Source organism: Lissotriton helveticus, chromosome 1_1 (genome assembly GCF_964261635.1).
Source record: "Lissotriton helveticus chromosome 1_1, aLisHel1.1, whole genome shotgun sequence".
Taxonomy (NCBI): Eukaryota; Metazoa; Chordata; class Amphibia; order Caudata; family Salamandridae; genus Lissotriton; species Lissotriton helveticus.
The window spans coordinates 203,896,248-203,913,555 of NC_136057.1; the positions used below are offsets into that span (position 1 = coordinate 203,896,248).

Below are 17,308 nucleotides of genomic sequence, written 5' to 3' on the forward strand. Positions count from 1 at the left end.
TCCACATTAAATCTAGGACTGGAAAAAATTGCAGGGTGGATGCAAAAAAACTTCCTGAAATTAAACGGTGATAAAACCGAGTTAATTGTCCTGGGGAAAAATAAAGAACTTTGGGGACCCCAACACTGGCCATCAGAAATGGGTACTCCCCCGATTCCATCTACACAGGCCCGTAATCTAGGTTTCATTGTGGACGACTCGCTGAATATGCACCAGCAAGCTGTGAAAACATCGGCCACTTGTTTTGCTATTCTCAAATGGCTAAAATAAATATGCTGGATGCTACCAGAACGCACAAGAAAAACGGTCATCAATGCCTTAATAACATCCAGGCAAGATTACGGCAATGTGTTATATCTGGGGGCAAAAAAGGCTACGATCCGCAGACTACAAACTGTGCAGAACGCGGCGTCGAGACTATTAGGTAAAATTCCCATTTTCTCATCCACCGCCAAATTTATCCGTGAGCTGCATTGCTGAGAATAGAGAATAGGATCACATTCAAATCATTATGCTGTATGCACAAGATTTCTACCAAAAAAGCCCCTAAGTACCTACAAAATCTAGTCTGCCATTACCATCCTTCCCGAACCCTAAGATCTGCAACAGCTAACATTGTTGTCCCCAAAATAAAACTATCACGCATGGGTGGCAAATCTTTTGCTTTCCTTGGACCCTCTCTGTGGAATGCTATGCCACAGGCTCTGCGCTCTGAGGTAAACTACATGAAATTCAGGAAAGCCTTAAAAACCTGGCTATTTAACATCTAAGTCCTGCCAGTCCTGCCAGCTATCACTGAATCATTGCGCCGGGAAGCCCTTTGTTGGGTAGCTGTTTGCGCTATATAAGTTAAATAAATGAATAACAATGTGAGCACTGATTCTGTTGCTTCCTTTCCATTACTGGTAATCTCATACGATCCTCAGCAGGGATACAGCCCTTTAGTAAACTGCATGCTATGTTTAGGTCTGAGGTCTCATACTTTTTAAATGACTAAGCCAAGGTTTCTAGTCCTTCTATGTCTAGTTTTCAATTAAAAGAGGGCACAAGTAACTGCAGGTAATCAGCCCTTGCTTTTTGTAAATGTATGCCGTGCTAAGCTCTGAGAATTCGATCTAGTAGTTTTGCTAAAGAAAGGTCTTCTTTTCAAGGGATTCCAGACTTCAATCTCCGGGTGGCTCTGCAAACGCTGTTGAAGGAATACTGTGAGGTGAGCAAAAGCCCTAAAGAGAGCAAGATCTGCAGTTTCATCCAAACTTGCAAAGTGCGCCCACGGAGGAAGGCCAGAAAGTACCTGTACGCAATTGGTGAGAATTTGTTTAAGTATCCCTATTATCCTTACTTTTAGCGTCTTGTTTTTCCTCCAGGTTGCCTGAGACCCATATGTATGGTCATACAAGTGCAGAGAAATATGAACAAAATGCAGGAACGGTGAGTCAGTGATATCGCTCCCTACAGAACTCCCTCTGAATGGGCTGAAAGAGGGTATGTGGCCTGTATGTATTCCTTCCGTTGCTTACTTCTTTATTTGTGTTGATAAGTTTGCGTTGATACTTCTTTATTACAGCACACCTGTTCTTAGGCCTCCAAGTGTAAGACTTGGTAACAAAAAAAAAAAAAAAATGAGCGTAATATTTTAGTAGGATTAACCTCCAGGTCTCCCATTCAGCATGTGTTAAAAATGAGCAGCGCTTCAGCCCTAGAGTGTCGAGATGGGATGAAAAAAATCGACTTTAGCACTGAAATGAAAAAGTGGTATCACTTTACAAATATTGATTCAAGATTTTTATGACACTTTTTTTGTAGAGACCAGTGGTGCATTTTAAAGCATGATGATCCGGTAACACTTTACAAAACTAGGTCAGATTTTAACCTTTACCGAACCACGAAAATAATTTTGGTTGAAGTCCATGTAAACTTGGACAGAAGGGAGTATCATAATTGAGTGTTGAATGAGTGTCTGCTTTACCTCCAGCCTGAATACCTACTTGCAAGAAACAATCAAAGATTACAATATTAAATCATGGAATATATAGATTGTAAAAACTACATGTTCGCTTTCCTGGTTCTATGCCTCTTTCCAGTCCCAGCAATTGCTCTGCGTGTGTGTTTCAGTGTTTATTGCACTAATGACATTACCGTTAGGAAATAGGCCTGAACAAGCACAACACAGCCCACTTTGGCCTTATGATACCGATGTTTGGCACTATTTTATTGCAAGTAGGCCAGCCAAAGTCTGTTCCATCTAGAGAAGTGACTGCTTCCTCTTATGTTTCTGCCTGTCATTGTTTGATGCTGCTTCTTTTGCAAAGCTTCCAATCTTTATGGCTCAAGCGGATGTTAATGCAGCGCTCTTATAGGTCCATGGTCCTAGAATCCCCCATTTAGAGACGATGGGCCTTATTTAGAGTTTAGTGGATGGGATACTCTGCGTCCAATGTGGTGACTGTCCTGCCTGCCATATTGCAAGTGAATTATATCGATGATACTTGTAACTTGTAATATGGCAGATGGGATCTCCGCCACAGAATCCCAAAACGCGTTTTCCCTGTATTAATTCCCATAGGATATTTAGATGGCTACAGCCCGACCCGCTGAAGGACATTACACTAAATTTGGAAGAAAGGTAGATAGGGAAGTGCCTTTTTCTGATTTCATGTAAATCTATTTAGTAGTTGCGGAGTTATTAAAAGATTTTCAAATTTGTATATTTAGGGACTCCAAATCTCATGCTGAGATTTGTTTGGCTGCAAACACTTCAAACCAGGAAGTTTTGGGAGCCCTCTTGGGCCTCTCTTTGAGCCGATTCCCGCCCAAAATGATTTGGTTTTTTTAAAAGAGAAGGGGGCAGAGTAGAAATACCCTGACTCCTAGGCCTCTTGAAGGTTGGAGAGGGAGGGTGCGGGGGGTCCAGAGGGACCCCACCAGGCAAAAAAAAGATTTTAGAAAAAAAATCCAGACGGAGACACCGCTCCCACCGAATAGGCCCAGCTAACTTTTTCTTTTTGAATTGAGATTTTGATCTTTTTTGTTTGTCGGATGAGCGTTGTCATTCCTTTGTTTCACATGCTCCTCTGATTCACTCTCCGACTGTCCTCCTCTTTCTGAACGTCTACCGAATGTATCCTGAAAGGAATGAAAGGATCGTGTATCAGTATCCTGATAAAATCAAAAAACGGGGGGAGATAGAGGGATATTCCCTCCTGATGCAATAGTAGACCTACAAAATCCGAAATGTCAGATTAAGGAACCTAGCAAAAAAGGAAAGGATTTTTGCTCAGTCTGAATCGGAAAATCAACAGGAAAGAAAAGATTTTCTTTCTTGAGTCCCCTCACTCACCAGGGTTTCCCCATGACGACATGCTTCATCATAGGGGCCATCTCAATCCGCTGCGGATTGAGGCGTGCTGCGACTTGCGACGTTACGTAGGAGCACAATATAGTGAGGATCTATGTGTAGTGCAATGATGTAGTGGAGTGGAATGAGTAAAAATACCTAATTAGTGGGCGAATTAACTTTATTCTGGCTCCTAGTCGGCATGGTAAAAACAGGGTTAGTTCCTAGGGGGCCTAGCTATAATGAGTTAAGGGTCCCTAGTAAACGTCAACATGTTTCGAGCCTCCCAGAGCTCTTCTTCAGGATAACACAGGGTCCAGCCCTGTGTGTAACAATCCAAAAGGTGACCTAAGTGAGGTAAAATTAGTGAATTAATTAAAGAAATCAAGAAATACGCTGCAACTAATAAGCAAGCGTTAGTAATACATACGATAAACCAATGGTCACGCGTTGGTAATACATACGATAAACCAATAGTCACGTAGTATCTGTGAAGTAAAAAGAAGAACATTGTTATCAGTGACAGCCTCCCCCAAATGGGATCGGTTAGTATATGACTAATACACATGTTGCTCCTCTATGGTGTGTGCCAGTAGCCGCATTCTCGTATTTCGCCATTCTTGCTATAAAGGAAAAACACATTGCTGCTTGCACAGGTGCGTGGTATTAAAAACATGTACACCTCGTGACTTGACATAAGACATGACGAACAAGACATAAAATATTTAAAGTATATGCAGAAAAAATTCACATACTCATTACGAAGCAAAATGGTGCTTCATGGTCTTGAGTGGGTGAGAGGGTTCGAACTCGAACTCTGAAACGGAGGACAAAGCGTGTTTAATGGCCTGTCTCTCTTGGAAAAACTCTGTAAATGTTTGGGGAAAATGCGAGGATTGCTGTGGATGGTATCCCAGTCCGCCCGGTTTCTGCTTGTCTCCTGCAAAGGAAAGTGACTTACTTTATATGCTCTCCTCGTTGGCACATTACCTAATCGTTCCCCTCGAGACCACATATTAGCGTGTCTCCCATCGGGTGCCGGTATATGTAGGAAGTGTTTCCACTCAGTCATGCTGTGAAGACTAGATCGAAAACCTTAACAAGATTACCGCCGGAAAATGGCAAAGGGAATCGGCCCTCTTAGAGCTGGGACATTGGTGTGAGAGTTAAGAGAGATGCGCTATAATACGCTAAGTGCGCAACAAAAATATATATGAAAAACATAAGCACTACGGTCGTCATCTAAGCTAGAATGTCGTTGTTTGTTAGCTGAAGGAGGTTGATGTTAAAAACTTCCTAAAGTTGCTGTAAAATTAATAGCTCGCCCTCGCTGGTAACAAAGAATAATAAAGGACTGAACCTATTAGGGCCACGTTGTTTGCACACGGCTATTCCTTTAGTGTTAGCCGTCCCTAAGGGATATTACTATTATTTGCATTGAATATGCTGACAGTGTCTACCCTCTAGTGGTTGTCAAGCAGGATGTTGGTTTACATGCTTGTGTACCCCGTGGGGGGTCTTTTGGTTGTGCCATGAGTTGAGAGAGATGCGCAGTCCTGAAGGAAGTGGCAGAGATGGATCCCAGAACCATAAAAGTCTTCCATAATACAAGAAAAAAGGAACAGGAGGGCATACAACTACTGGCCAATGAGAAAAGAATCACTATAAAACCATCAGACAAGGGCGGTTCCATACTACTACAAAATACCGCAGCATATCAGAATGTATGCCTACAACTACTGGCTGACGAAAGAAACTACATAAAAATCATGGAAGACCCTACTCTGCGGAGGAGGAGGTTCCCCCACCACCATGGACATCTCCGGGTAAAAAGATGTGTGGGGATCTCTGAGGAAGCACAATAGAGCTACTCAGTCGATCTATACATAATAAGAAACCAACCAACATTGGAGGTGCCAGGTCGTGTAGTTTCCACCCATCAGTAGGAACTGCACGTTTGGGGGGGGCAACATAATCTTAGGATGTTGCCAGACTGATTATATGCACCCCACAGGATAGTTTGTCCCTTGGACCAGATAGCCCACAGTGCCACCATTATCCCCCAAACTTAAACTGGGGCGAATAGTTCAAGCAGCCACTGAACAGGACAACTCTGTTTCCTCCGGAACCGTGGTGACAGACTTCCAACTTTTTGCTTAGTCGCTCATGCTCTCTTTTGCTCAGAGAAATATACAAAGACAGCAGAGAGGAGGGTTTCCAATATTTATTGAACAGTAGTGATTCTTGCATAGAATCTATGGGCTGCAATGATTAATAGACAGAAGCAGAAAAAAATATACTGAATGTCAGATTGGTGAACACAATGAATAGATCAACCATTTTGTTTTCACAACTTATATATGCATACATATATAACAGTACAGCTGTGTAGCACATTCCTACAATAGAAACCCTAACCAACCTGGCTGGGGTGCAGATATATGTTTTGCCATGAAGCCCTCCCCTGGATGATTTAACCCCATGTTACTGGATGGGTAAGAGTGTAAGACCCCTCTTGGTCACAAACTGGACAACCCTCACGGAGATGGCAGTCAGCTATTAGGTGAAAGTTTCAGCATGCAGGGTGTAGCAGGGTTTCTGTTCTCCCACAGAACTGTGCACAGAGGATTGGAACCTCGGCGAATTAGGGTGACCCAAAACTCACCTCACTATCCAACAAACCCCTTACCGAGCTAGCTACAGTGTCTCATTGGTCATAACAAACTCCCAATGTTTAGACCAACCAGAACATGAACTTACAGTACCTCAGGATACGTGGAACACATGAGCACTCTTTCATTATACAATCGTTTCAAACCAGAACATGGAGTAAAGAAGAACACGTGAGCATTTGAAATGTTTATTTACTAATGCCGTCTTCTCAGGCGCAGTATCTTAGATAATACAAGTAAACATATTATCATAAGCAAAGTTACCAGCATAGTTACTAGTCCATAGAAAGCGAACGGTGACAGCATGTTAACATGCTGTAAATGAATAAGGGTTAACAACACTTATTTCTCACCCTCCCTAACTCACATATTATATTAATAGCTAAGAAGGTCTCTTTGGGTTGAATTAGGGCGGGCCCATAACTCAGGATCCTAGAATGAAGAGATCACAGCATACACCAGCTCTCTCAGCATGCGAACAGCATCAAGTGTGTTTTTTGTGCTCTGAGCATTGCATTATATAAAACCCGCCTCGAGCCAGTATTTGGCAGGAGCTACACTTATGTTGTGTCTATGTACGTGCGGAGATCAGTTCTCACAACAATCTGTATCTTGTTATCCTTGTCTCTTCAGCACTCACTGTACAGACATTATTTATTAAGCAACGTTGATTGGAAGGCAATAACATATTATTCTCAAGTAAACGACTAGGGTGAAAGCTATATCAACAATAATGTAACGTGTGCAGAAGCAGCCAAAGGGAAAATGGCGTTTAAACATTAAATGAGCCTACGCTAACTTAACACAGTATTCAGATTATCAGTAGCAATATGACACCCCCCCATGATCCGAGAACGGACAAGATAAGATAACAGAAGTGCCATCTCATGAGAGCAGAGTTCAACAACATATGAGCTGGGTATTTCAAACGAAATGTTGAAAGAGTTGCATTATTGCAAAAAAATAAATGCCAAAACAGCCAAAATTCTACACTGGCTCAAACCAATAGGCAAGGGAAGTAAAAAGCGTGACACAAAAACTCCCAAAAAAAATGTCAATGATATGCTAGTTATCAGCATGCCATGTCAAGCGGAAATATCTAAAAGTGTCTAGGACATAACTGTGTATGCAAAATAAGCAGCAACAGCCTCCAACATGAAATCACCGTCTTCATCCGAAAACAGTTCAGCCATCCAATTTAAAAGTGCAAAAGAATATACGTGGTCTTCTAGCACCGGAGCCTCTATTACCATCAGAGGACAACTCGGTGGGTTCTCAAGAAAGCTCAGTTCCAAGAAATCCTGTGCTGCCGCGAGTACGTTCCAGGGACCCATTAGTCCATGCATCGCTGCTAAGGCCATAATCCTTTCGCCAGGACAAACCAACTCGTGAGTAGTGATTGGACTCATCCGCTGATTAAAATCGACGTCAGGAGAAACCGGTCCGCAGAGACACAAATCAATGGCCCAAACGAAATCACAGGTCAGGCAGTGAAACACAGGCTGGACACAGGTGAAGTAGGAAAATCGAAATGATAATCCATATGCCGTGCTCAAAATCGCCAACGGCAGTGTGCCATAATATTCAAGCATCCGGTTGCGGAACAGCGTCAGAAGCTGCTGGGTGGTGCCTTGCACAGGAAGGACATCCATATTTAAAGAAACAGAAAACGACTAGAGCGCCCGCTGCTAATGCAAGTAAAACTGGGAATCCACCAAACAAAGTCGAAAAAATGGAATGAAAGAAAGCAGGGATGACTCCAAAAATCTTTTCAAAGGAAGTCACGAGACCACTGCTAACTGTTTTAAAAAAATGCACCAGACCCGTTGTGGAGGACGCGTTAAAGATAGTACGAACCATCTCGCCAAAATGTAAAGGCAAATCAGTATTTAAAAGGGCCTGAACCTCTGTATGGGTGTTGGCTATGTGAAGAACGAAAGTTTCACGAGCCGAACTCAAGGCCACTTCTTTCTGGGACAAAAGAGCTCTTATTCTGCTCATGACGCTGAACTCAGCTCTCAAGGTTGGTATTAGCGGCCAGATGGAGGCCTCCCTGTGTTCATGTGTGGGTGGGTACAGAACATTTTTGCAGCAAATTACACGTTCAGTTACGGCTACTATATAAGGAACACCTTTTATTAACCCACAACACTCTTCATTATTTAAAAGTAAATAACTACCATTGCCCAATAAGGTAAACGTGGGGATGATCGCAGGAACCGGTGTGCCTTTTAAAACACAAGCCAAATTTGGACGGTGTTCGTTACATGAACCGTGTAATTGTATGTGTCTACACATCAGTGAATGATCTGGTGTCTCAGTACACTCCTCCCCATTCAGATAAACCTCTTGATCATCTTTTAAACATCTGTATGTGTATGGAAGCGACCAGACTTCATGAAGGAAACCCCTACCTAATGGTTCATAACGACCAATGGGAACATATCTCATACAATTCGTAAATTTATATAAAGCAAAAGGCAACGTTATCAAACCGTGGATAAGCCACGTTGCAGCAGTGGCCTCTGCCACGGAAAAAGGCAAAGATTCTAACCTTTCAATATGTAACATAGAAAAAGAAGCATCACGCATTGAAAGCAAGCGTTGTTTGTCAGTCAAATTAAATGGGGCAAAGAGAGAAGACACGTTCTTGTACGTCCAGGGTACCTTACCATTTTTCAGAGTTTGAAGGGTCCATGCAAATTGCATGATTGAACGCAACTGATTTTGGCCATGGTATAATACTGACACTTCATCATGCACAATATCCACAACGGAGGACACAATATTATCTAATGTGTAAATTCGGGAGGAAAGCATGTTAATACTATTATCAACAACTGCAAGCACCTTCTCAAGATTAGCTTGATCAATAGCTCTAAGGCGCGTAGCCGCCTCAATCTGTGATGTTTTCCAAATGTCATTGTAAATAGCATATATCCACCTTTTTGACCTACCACTAGCCGGGCTTTTAATGAAATCATTTAAATCCACATCTGCATTCAGTTTAGAAAGGTGACTTTTAACTGCAGGTAAAGTAGATTGTTTCAGCCAATTTTGACACAATTTGCCTACAGAATAAGTTGTGACTGTGTGGGCCAAGTCAAAACGGGGATCTGATCTAACAGTTGTAAAACCGTCAGATAAACCCAAAAATCGGAGCTGGCAAGAATCAGCACTACGGTGCCAAAGCAACCAACCTTTTGGATCCATGCTGGAAATGTTAAAGGAAGAATTAAGGAATAAGGCCTGTAATTCACTAATGGACAACCGAGAAAAATTACTCCAGCTATCATATTCCTCCAAATCCGGGATTGTAGGGGTATTTAATTTTTTAGAAGTAGCCAATCCAAAGCATGTGGTCTGGGAAATTGTTTCATTCAAAAACAACATATGATTCGGGATGAGACACGCACGGTGCAAAGCCTCAGTGCCTTGTACCTGCCAGGCTCTTGAACCCCAAACAGATTTAAGGTCTATTGTTTCCTTCCATAATTCATAGCCGCCAGTAACCAACTGATCAAGGAAGGACTTCGAATACAACAATTTAGTATCGGTAAGTCTAACCTTGGACATTGGCATCGTTATAACTTTAAAATAAAAGGACTCGGGACTGGACTGATTAAAGTCAGTAAAATAAGTGTACTTCTTCAGAAATGTCTCAGAACTGCCTTGTGCAGGGGCTGGGCAATGTTCCCACTGTGTAAAATTAACAGGAACCCTCCGGGATGATGTTTTGTGTAAGAAGTGATTACCGTAATGTTGGAAGCAAAATAAATCACCATAATTAGCAGATTCTAAATGTAAATCTTCAACATCAAAGGCAGCATAGTATTGCAAATCAGAAAACAAACTCTCTACTGCATGAATATCCCAGTCATCTGAACGAATGTTTTGTTTTACCACATCCCCCATATTTACTCTAAGGACATTAGGAACCTTAACGACTTCCGTAGGGCCATGAATTTGAAATTTAACCGCATCCCACACAATTCCATCAAGGACTGGCCAGGCAGTGATGTTAACCAAAGTCAAGTCTCTTTTCATTCTGTGTGCAGAATGTGACGAGGAAAGCGGGGCCAAAGTTCCATTGAGATGAGTAATGCATGTTCTTTCCTCGACATAGTGTCCATTGATGAGTCGGAAAAAAATAAAACACAAAACCAATTGACATAAAAAGGTAAACTGAAAAAAGAACCAGCCAAATGTATGTCCAAGGGGGAATAAAAAATGTTTTTTAAATAACGTGGCATAAACAGCAAATCGAGTCAAACGAAAATCTTGAATCAGTGGCCAAACGGGCTTGTAAGTCTGGCATTGATAAGTCAGTGGGATAAGTGTAATCGACATCATCGTGGTCAGCGCCAGGCAAAGTACTTAACAAAGGACTGGAAAGTGCAGGTAATTCGACGGTCACTTCAGGTTCAGGATTTGAAGTAGTAGCCAACACAGAATTTCTCATCATAGAAGGACAGGATACTGCTGGTGTCATACTAAGAAGAATCGGCCATTCTGTGTACCTTGACATTGTCAATGGATATAAACCTGTTTTCTTTACGACCTGGAAGAGGGGGTAAAATGACTGTTCTTGTACCCTTCACTCCAAGTACAGGGACCGGAGCTCGATAGGAAGGGCCAAATTCTTTTTTGTTGTCGATCTTCTCTCGAACCAGTTCTCCAACTTGGGGTAGCCAGCCAACTACCGGGATCTGCAGCGCAACATCCGATGTGGAGGGCAAATGTTCCTTTGCAAGACTGTCTCTGGTCTTTTGTAGATTCTGTAAAACATTGCAATGTTCATCTGCGTCAAAGGAAGTGGCGCGAACCACACAGTAGAGACCGTCAAGTCAGGGACGTACATCTTGATGCCAAAGAGCATTTCGTATGGGGTCCGCCCACCCAGAGACCTTCTAGGGAGATTATTTAGAGCACGCTGCACGCCATTGAGGTGGGTCAGCCAGTTTCTGCCAGTGCCTATAACCCGGGGCTGTCAAAGATTGCTTTAAGTCGCGGTTCATCCGTTCCACCACACTGTTACCCTCAGGTCTGTAGGGAGACGAAAACTTGACTTGGACCCCCATCGAAGTCATGGCATCCTTGTACGCCTTAGAGGCGAAAGCAGGACCCTGATCCGAATGGAAGGTACCACAGGCAAAAATTCCCACAAAGACACGCAAATCTCTGATGACAGTCCGTGAATCAGCGCTGCGATGGGGCCATACCCATACAAAGCGTGTGCATGAATCAACTGCTACTAAGATGTACTTATATGCAGTATCAGAAGAAAACGGACCGCAGTGATCTAAATAAACACAACCGAGTGGTTTATTCGATATGTACAACTGTGTCTGTGGCGGACGCGCAGCAGTTGAAGGCTTAATCTGCTGACAAATGTCACATTGAAGGACATATTTGCGCGTCTGTTTGTACAGTCCCCGCCACCAGAAACGCTGTTGTAATTGAGTTACAGTGGCAGAGACACCCGCATGCGCCGACGCCACGCCCTCATGAGCCGCTGTAATCAAGGCAGTCCTGCGGTCCGAGTTGGGAATCAAGCGTTCACCAACTTCAGGTATTGTCACAAAAGGAACCTTTTCGGGACTTAAGTGGTATGTGTACTTCGAAGGGAATCCCGCAGGATGTTTACCTCCCTTCTCAGTGGCAGCTACTGCCGACAAGATGTCACTATCAATCTTACTTTTGGACCGTGTAACAGCTGCAACTAAATACTTAGATACCGCTAATTTCGCCGCCTCATCAGCAAGCGAGTTACCGACAGCGTGGACTCCCACACGCTGGTGGCCGAGAGTATGAATTACAAAAACAAGTGGCAATTGAGCCATAAGCTCTGCCACTCGAACCCAGATCATCTTGTGTTTTATTGTGCTACCCTTGGAATCACGAAAATCATTTTGAATCCAAAAGAACAAATTCTCATTGTAAGACTGGACACAGTAGTAAGAATCACTCCCAATAAGAGTTGTCACATATGGACCCGCGTACTCCAACGCTAGTAAGAGAGCACGAAGCTCCGCCAATTGTGCGGTGCAGTCCCCAAGAGTCTGCGATTGTACCATCCTGGACTGGAACTCATCGTTCACCATGGCACCGATCACAATGGCGCATGCGGAAACGTAGGCGTGTTTAGAGCCATGCGCAACCTGCGCCGAACCATCAGTGTAAATGATGCAATGGAAATCCTCCAAAGGTCGCATTGCCAGAGGTGCAGTGTGAACGAATTCATACTGCAAGTACTCCTGCGACCGTAATGTGGCGTCAAAAATAAACGTGACATCCGAGGATGTCAAGGAAGCAGCCCATTGAATCCACCGAGGGTGCAAAGCTTTCGAATTTGGTACACTGGCTTTTGTAACCGCCTCCAAATGAGGACACGGTGTAACAACCAACATGCGTTTTCCCTGTGACAGCGCACGTTCCTTAAGAATCGCCATCTGCACAGCTGTTAAAACCTTTTCCACAGTGGAAAACCGCATTTCAGCCGAAGTGTACAAGTGTGACTTGTAAGCAATAGGCACTGTGTCTCCTTCCTTAAAAGTCAGGTACGTGAAACCCACCGTCCCAGGAATAATTCTTATCACCAGGTTAGTGTGGTTATCACGAGTCAATAGAAATTTAGAAGCGAGCAGATCAGCCTGCAAAGTTTGCAAAACGGCTCAGGCAGCCAGCATGATTTCGAGAAAGTTGGTTGTATCAAAGCATACAAAGGCTTGATACGCTGGGCATATTCCGGAATGTATGTTCCCCCGAAATTCAAAAAACCCAGCAAAGATTGTAATTTTTTCAGTGTTGTAGGAGCGCGCAACTGTGCGCATTTCTCCAAGAAGTGAGGAGCCAAACCTCTACCTTCACTGTTCAGCTCATAGCCGAGGAACAACACCGTGTACTCTGCAATGTGCGATTTTGCAAAATTAAATTTGTAAACCATATCTGCAAAGTTACAAATAATAGAGTTAACACGACACAGATGCTCCCAAATCTCGTCGTCAGTGAGATATATGTCATCCACATACGAACAAGCATCTGGGTCGATTCTCTCAAGAAGCGAGACTATGTGGGCGGTAAATATACCAGGACTATTCTTATAGCCCATCGGGAGACGCCGAAATAGTTTTTGCACTCCAGCGCTTGTAAAACTGGTCCATTGGGAGCTAAAGCTATCCAATCTGTGGGCATAAAAACCGTTGGAAATGTCAAGCGTTGTTTTAAAACGCTTACGCACAAGACTATCCACTAGGGCAGAGCCGTGAGTATTCTGTACTGCACAGTTACGGCAATGCGAGTTCAAGTGCCGGTAATCCAAAACCAAACGATATGACCCGTCCGGCTTGGTTACAGTAAAAAGAGAATTATTCATCGGTGACACACATGTTTCAATAACTCCCTGATATTCCAATTGTTCAAGGATTTCCGCGACGGAAGCTTTTGCTTCACGCCGAATGGGATATTGAGGTTGAGGCTGCGGCTGAGACCGCAACGGAATTTCGTGGCGAGGTGACAATTTATCCCAACCATATTGGTTACGGTACAGAGCCGGTGCGAGAGCCCGAGCCCACTCTTCTGCAAAATGCTGCGCATGCTCTTTCGAGACAGTGTTCGCGAAACTGGGGAGGATTACCTCCTCCCCTCGCGGCGCAGCGAGCACAAAAGGTGGGGGCCAGTCAGCCTCCGAAAGCAAAATATCATAAGTAGAAGATAGATTTTCCCAAAATACCCCTTTGACAGTACGCTGTATGTCACCTTCAATCAACAGGACAATTTCATAAAGTCTTTCAGGGGGAGCAAGTCTTGTATCGGCTGTTTCTATTACAACGTAGACATCAGTCGCTGTCACCCTCAGTAGTGGACGCAGCGCCTCTCTCACTATGGTAATCTTCGCCGCGCTGTCCAGCAAGGTCAGAGCCCACGTCAGATTCCGAAGCCGCGTTCTCACTATCTGTGGCATATCGATGCGCTGTTAAGGCTGCGACTTTCTTTTTCGCAAACTGCGGTCATTTCGGCGTAGAATCCTCCTGCTTCCCTGCGCCTTCTGTTTGGCGGGGCTGACCACGTCCTTGTTGGCCACCACGTCCCCGTCCGCCTCCTCCTCCACCGGTCTTCGGGGCCGATGAGTCCTGAAAGGAACGAGGAGAGCGTTGATCAGAAACCTGAAATCGATCAGGTGATTTAATCATCGCGCGGTCGCGCAAATCATAAACTTTCTCAGTCAGCGCAGGAACTTGTGGCGCAGGATAAGAATCCTGAGTCTGCTGTTGTTGCTTCCCCTGTTTCTGTTTCTGAGGCCAATTCTGTTTTTTGGACTTGGGTTGTACATCTGCCGCAGCAGATTGCACTTGTGGTTGTTTCTTCTCCTTAACTGCGAAGTACTTCAAACCCTTACTTGTGCGACCGATTGTTTTATAAGCTGCCACCACAATCTTCGCCAACTGTCGGGGTCTGTCGGCCTCTGGTATAACTGCCAAAGCGATAGACACCTGAAAGTTCACCGCGTCTCCTTTAACATTGGAGAGAATGAGATCGCTTACAATCTCAAATTAACCACACAGGCGCATACCCAATTCAACAGCCGCCTCCAGTCCGTGATCATCCTGAACACGTTTTATGATCGTAGGCAGCTGTGTCATTGTAGGGGTGCCGAAGCACCATGTATAAACTGCCGCAAAAGTTTTTCCCCAGCTCTCACAGTCGACGGGTTCGGGAGCTAAATCCTTAGGTAAAGTAATCGTTAACATTCTATGTTTATCTGCAGGAGTAGAATTCGGAAACACAGCTTCCAGCTGGTCAAATTTCTCGGCAAGCCAAAAAGGAAAATCATCTTTATCATCGGGGCGTTTACCAAAAACTGAATTGACCATAACTGGATTAAGCCTCAAACCGCCATGTTCCGTGTGAACGACCGCACCCCCCGGGGGACCTCCCGGGAGATGACGACCTATGTATTGCACTAATGCTCGAATCACAGCAATCGAGACAACGTGTAGTCTACGAATATCCACTAGTGGACAAGCGCCGTGATTCGGGTGCGGGGTGAAGCCACCCAATGCAGGCCAATTTGTACCTGGAATGGATAGTGGACCTAACCTCGCAGCGGACAAAGAGTGGGGTAGGGCACCATCAAACCAAACACGATGCTGCCAATGATCAATAGGTATTTCCAGTGCCCTGTACGGTGTGTACTCAGCCGGTACAGGGGATGGAGTGTAGTGGAGGAACACACCAGAAATTGCGTCCACCTCCGGAAAAGTGACCCACGAGTAAAACAGCTCGAAAGGGTACGCCGGATCTGCACACACCACCAAAATCACAGCCAAGCCTTCCAAAGGGACTTGGTAAGTTTGTAAATGGTTGCGCACCGCAATGCGACTATGCTGCGCAATGGCCACAGCCATGATATCACCGGAACCACGAATAAACAAAGAAAACTTTGTAGCACAACTGGGTAGTAATTCAAAGAAACCGTTTCAGATAGATTCAAGCTTGAAAAAGACCTATTTAAAAAAATAGATAGGTTTCACCGACACCACCGTTTTCCGGAAACGATAATGTAGGGGTTAAGGTTTGAACGATTCACTACTCGAGTGCCATGATATAAGACCACCAACGTATGGGCGCCATGTAGCAGGGTTTCTGTTCTCCCACAGAACTGTGCACAGAGGATTGGAACCTCGGCGAATTAGGGTGACCCAAAACTCACCTCAGTATCCAACAAACCCCTTACCGAGCTAGCTACAGTGTCTCATTGGTCATAACAAACTCCCAATGTTTAGACAAACCAGAACATGAACTTACAGTACCTCAGGATACGTGGAACACATGAGCACTCTTTCGTTATACAATCGTTTCAAACCAGAACATGGAGTAAAGAAGAACACGTGAGCATTTGAAATGTTTATTTACTAATGCCGTCTTCTCAGGCGCAGTATCTTAGATAATACAAGTAAACATATTATCATAAGCAAAGTTACCAGCATAGTTACTAGTCCATAGAAAGCGAACGGTGACAGCATGTTAACATGCTGTAAATGAATAAGGGTTAACAACACTTATTTCTCACCCTCCCTAACTCACATATTATATTAATAGCTAAGAAAGTCTCTTTGGGTTGAATTAGGGCGGGCCCATACCTCAGGATCCTAGAATGAAGAGATCACATCAGCATACACCAGCTCTCTCAGCATGCGAACAGCATCAAGTGTGTTTTTGTGCTCTGAGCATTGCATTATATAAAACCCGCCTAGAGCCAGTATTTGGCAGGAGCTACACTTATGTTGTGTCTATGTACGTGCGGAGATCAGTTCTCACAAGAATCTGTATCTTGTTATCCTTGTCTCTTCAGCACTCGCTGTACAGACATTATTTATTAAGCAACGTTGATTGGAAGGCAATAACATATTATTCTCAAGTAAACGACGAGGGTGAAAGCTATATCAACAATAATGTAACGTGTGCAGAAGCAGCCAAAGGGAAAATGGTGTTTAAACATTAAATGAGCCTACGCTAACTTAACACAGTATTCGGATTATCAGTAGCAATATGACAAGGGACCCTTCGAATTCAGCAGAAGTGTCTCCTCTGATTATATCAGGAAACAAAACTTTATATATAGAAAATGGTATTTGTGCCTTAGGCTGAGATTGTGATTGGGCAGCCATTGTTTGAGTTTCACAGATAGCTGCATCGCCACATGGACATAACAACGAACATACTGTCAAGGCAGTGTAATTTTTTTTCCCCACACTGCTATCTTGCTAACACAGGAGCTGAGCCGTGTGATCGGCTCCACCGGGCACTGTTGAAGCCTGGGGACCACAAAGAGTGGGTGAGTCCTCCTTGCAACAAAGTGTTTTTTCTATTCTGTACTTTCCACAGGGCCATGATACACCATAGTACACTGTGCAAGATCACCTGTTTTTAAAGTTTTTAACCTTATTTGTTCTTTCGCCCGCCAGTGAGCGGCCAAACCACAATTTAAGTAGCATGCTTTGGACTCACCATTGGATAATGTTGGTGCTGGTGAACAAAATGTCATTATTAGAATCTTTTTTCCTTCAAATACCTCTTTCTCTCCCATAGGTAGATCCAGGCAGGTCAAGAAGACTTAGGGTAAAAGTACCATCGCTGACTTTCTAAAATACTTTTTGTTTACCCGTTATTACTTATTGTAAATAGCTCACATTTCTAGGTCCTGAAGAATCGCAGGGTTAGCACACCACTAACGAGAAACATGTTGACCAACACACTTTAACAAGAGCATGTAGACACGCACAGTGGACGTGACAGC

General features: G+C 43.9%; 1 protein-coding gene across 2 annotated transcripts in view; it reads left to right on the plus strand.

The window, feature by feature from the left end:
* Positions 1-17,308, plus strand: part of IPP (intracisternal A particle-promoted polypeptide) — a 77,132-nt gene that overhangs the window by 29,045 nt on the left and 30,779 nt on the right. For both annotated transcript variants that reach the window (XM_078664122.1, XM_078664058.1), the window contains exon 4: positions 1,152-1,307. In XM_078664122.1, the coding sequence (XP_078520248.1) occupies positions 1,152-1,307 (156 nt within the window). The remainder of the gene's footprint in view (positions 1-1,151; positions 1,308-17,308) is intronic.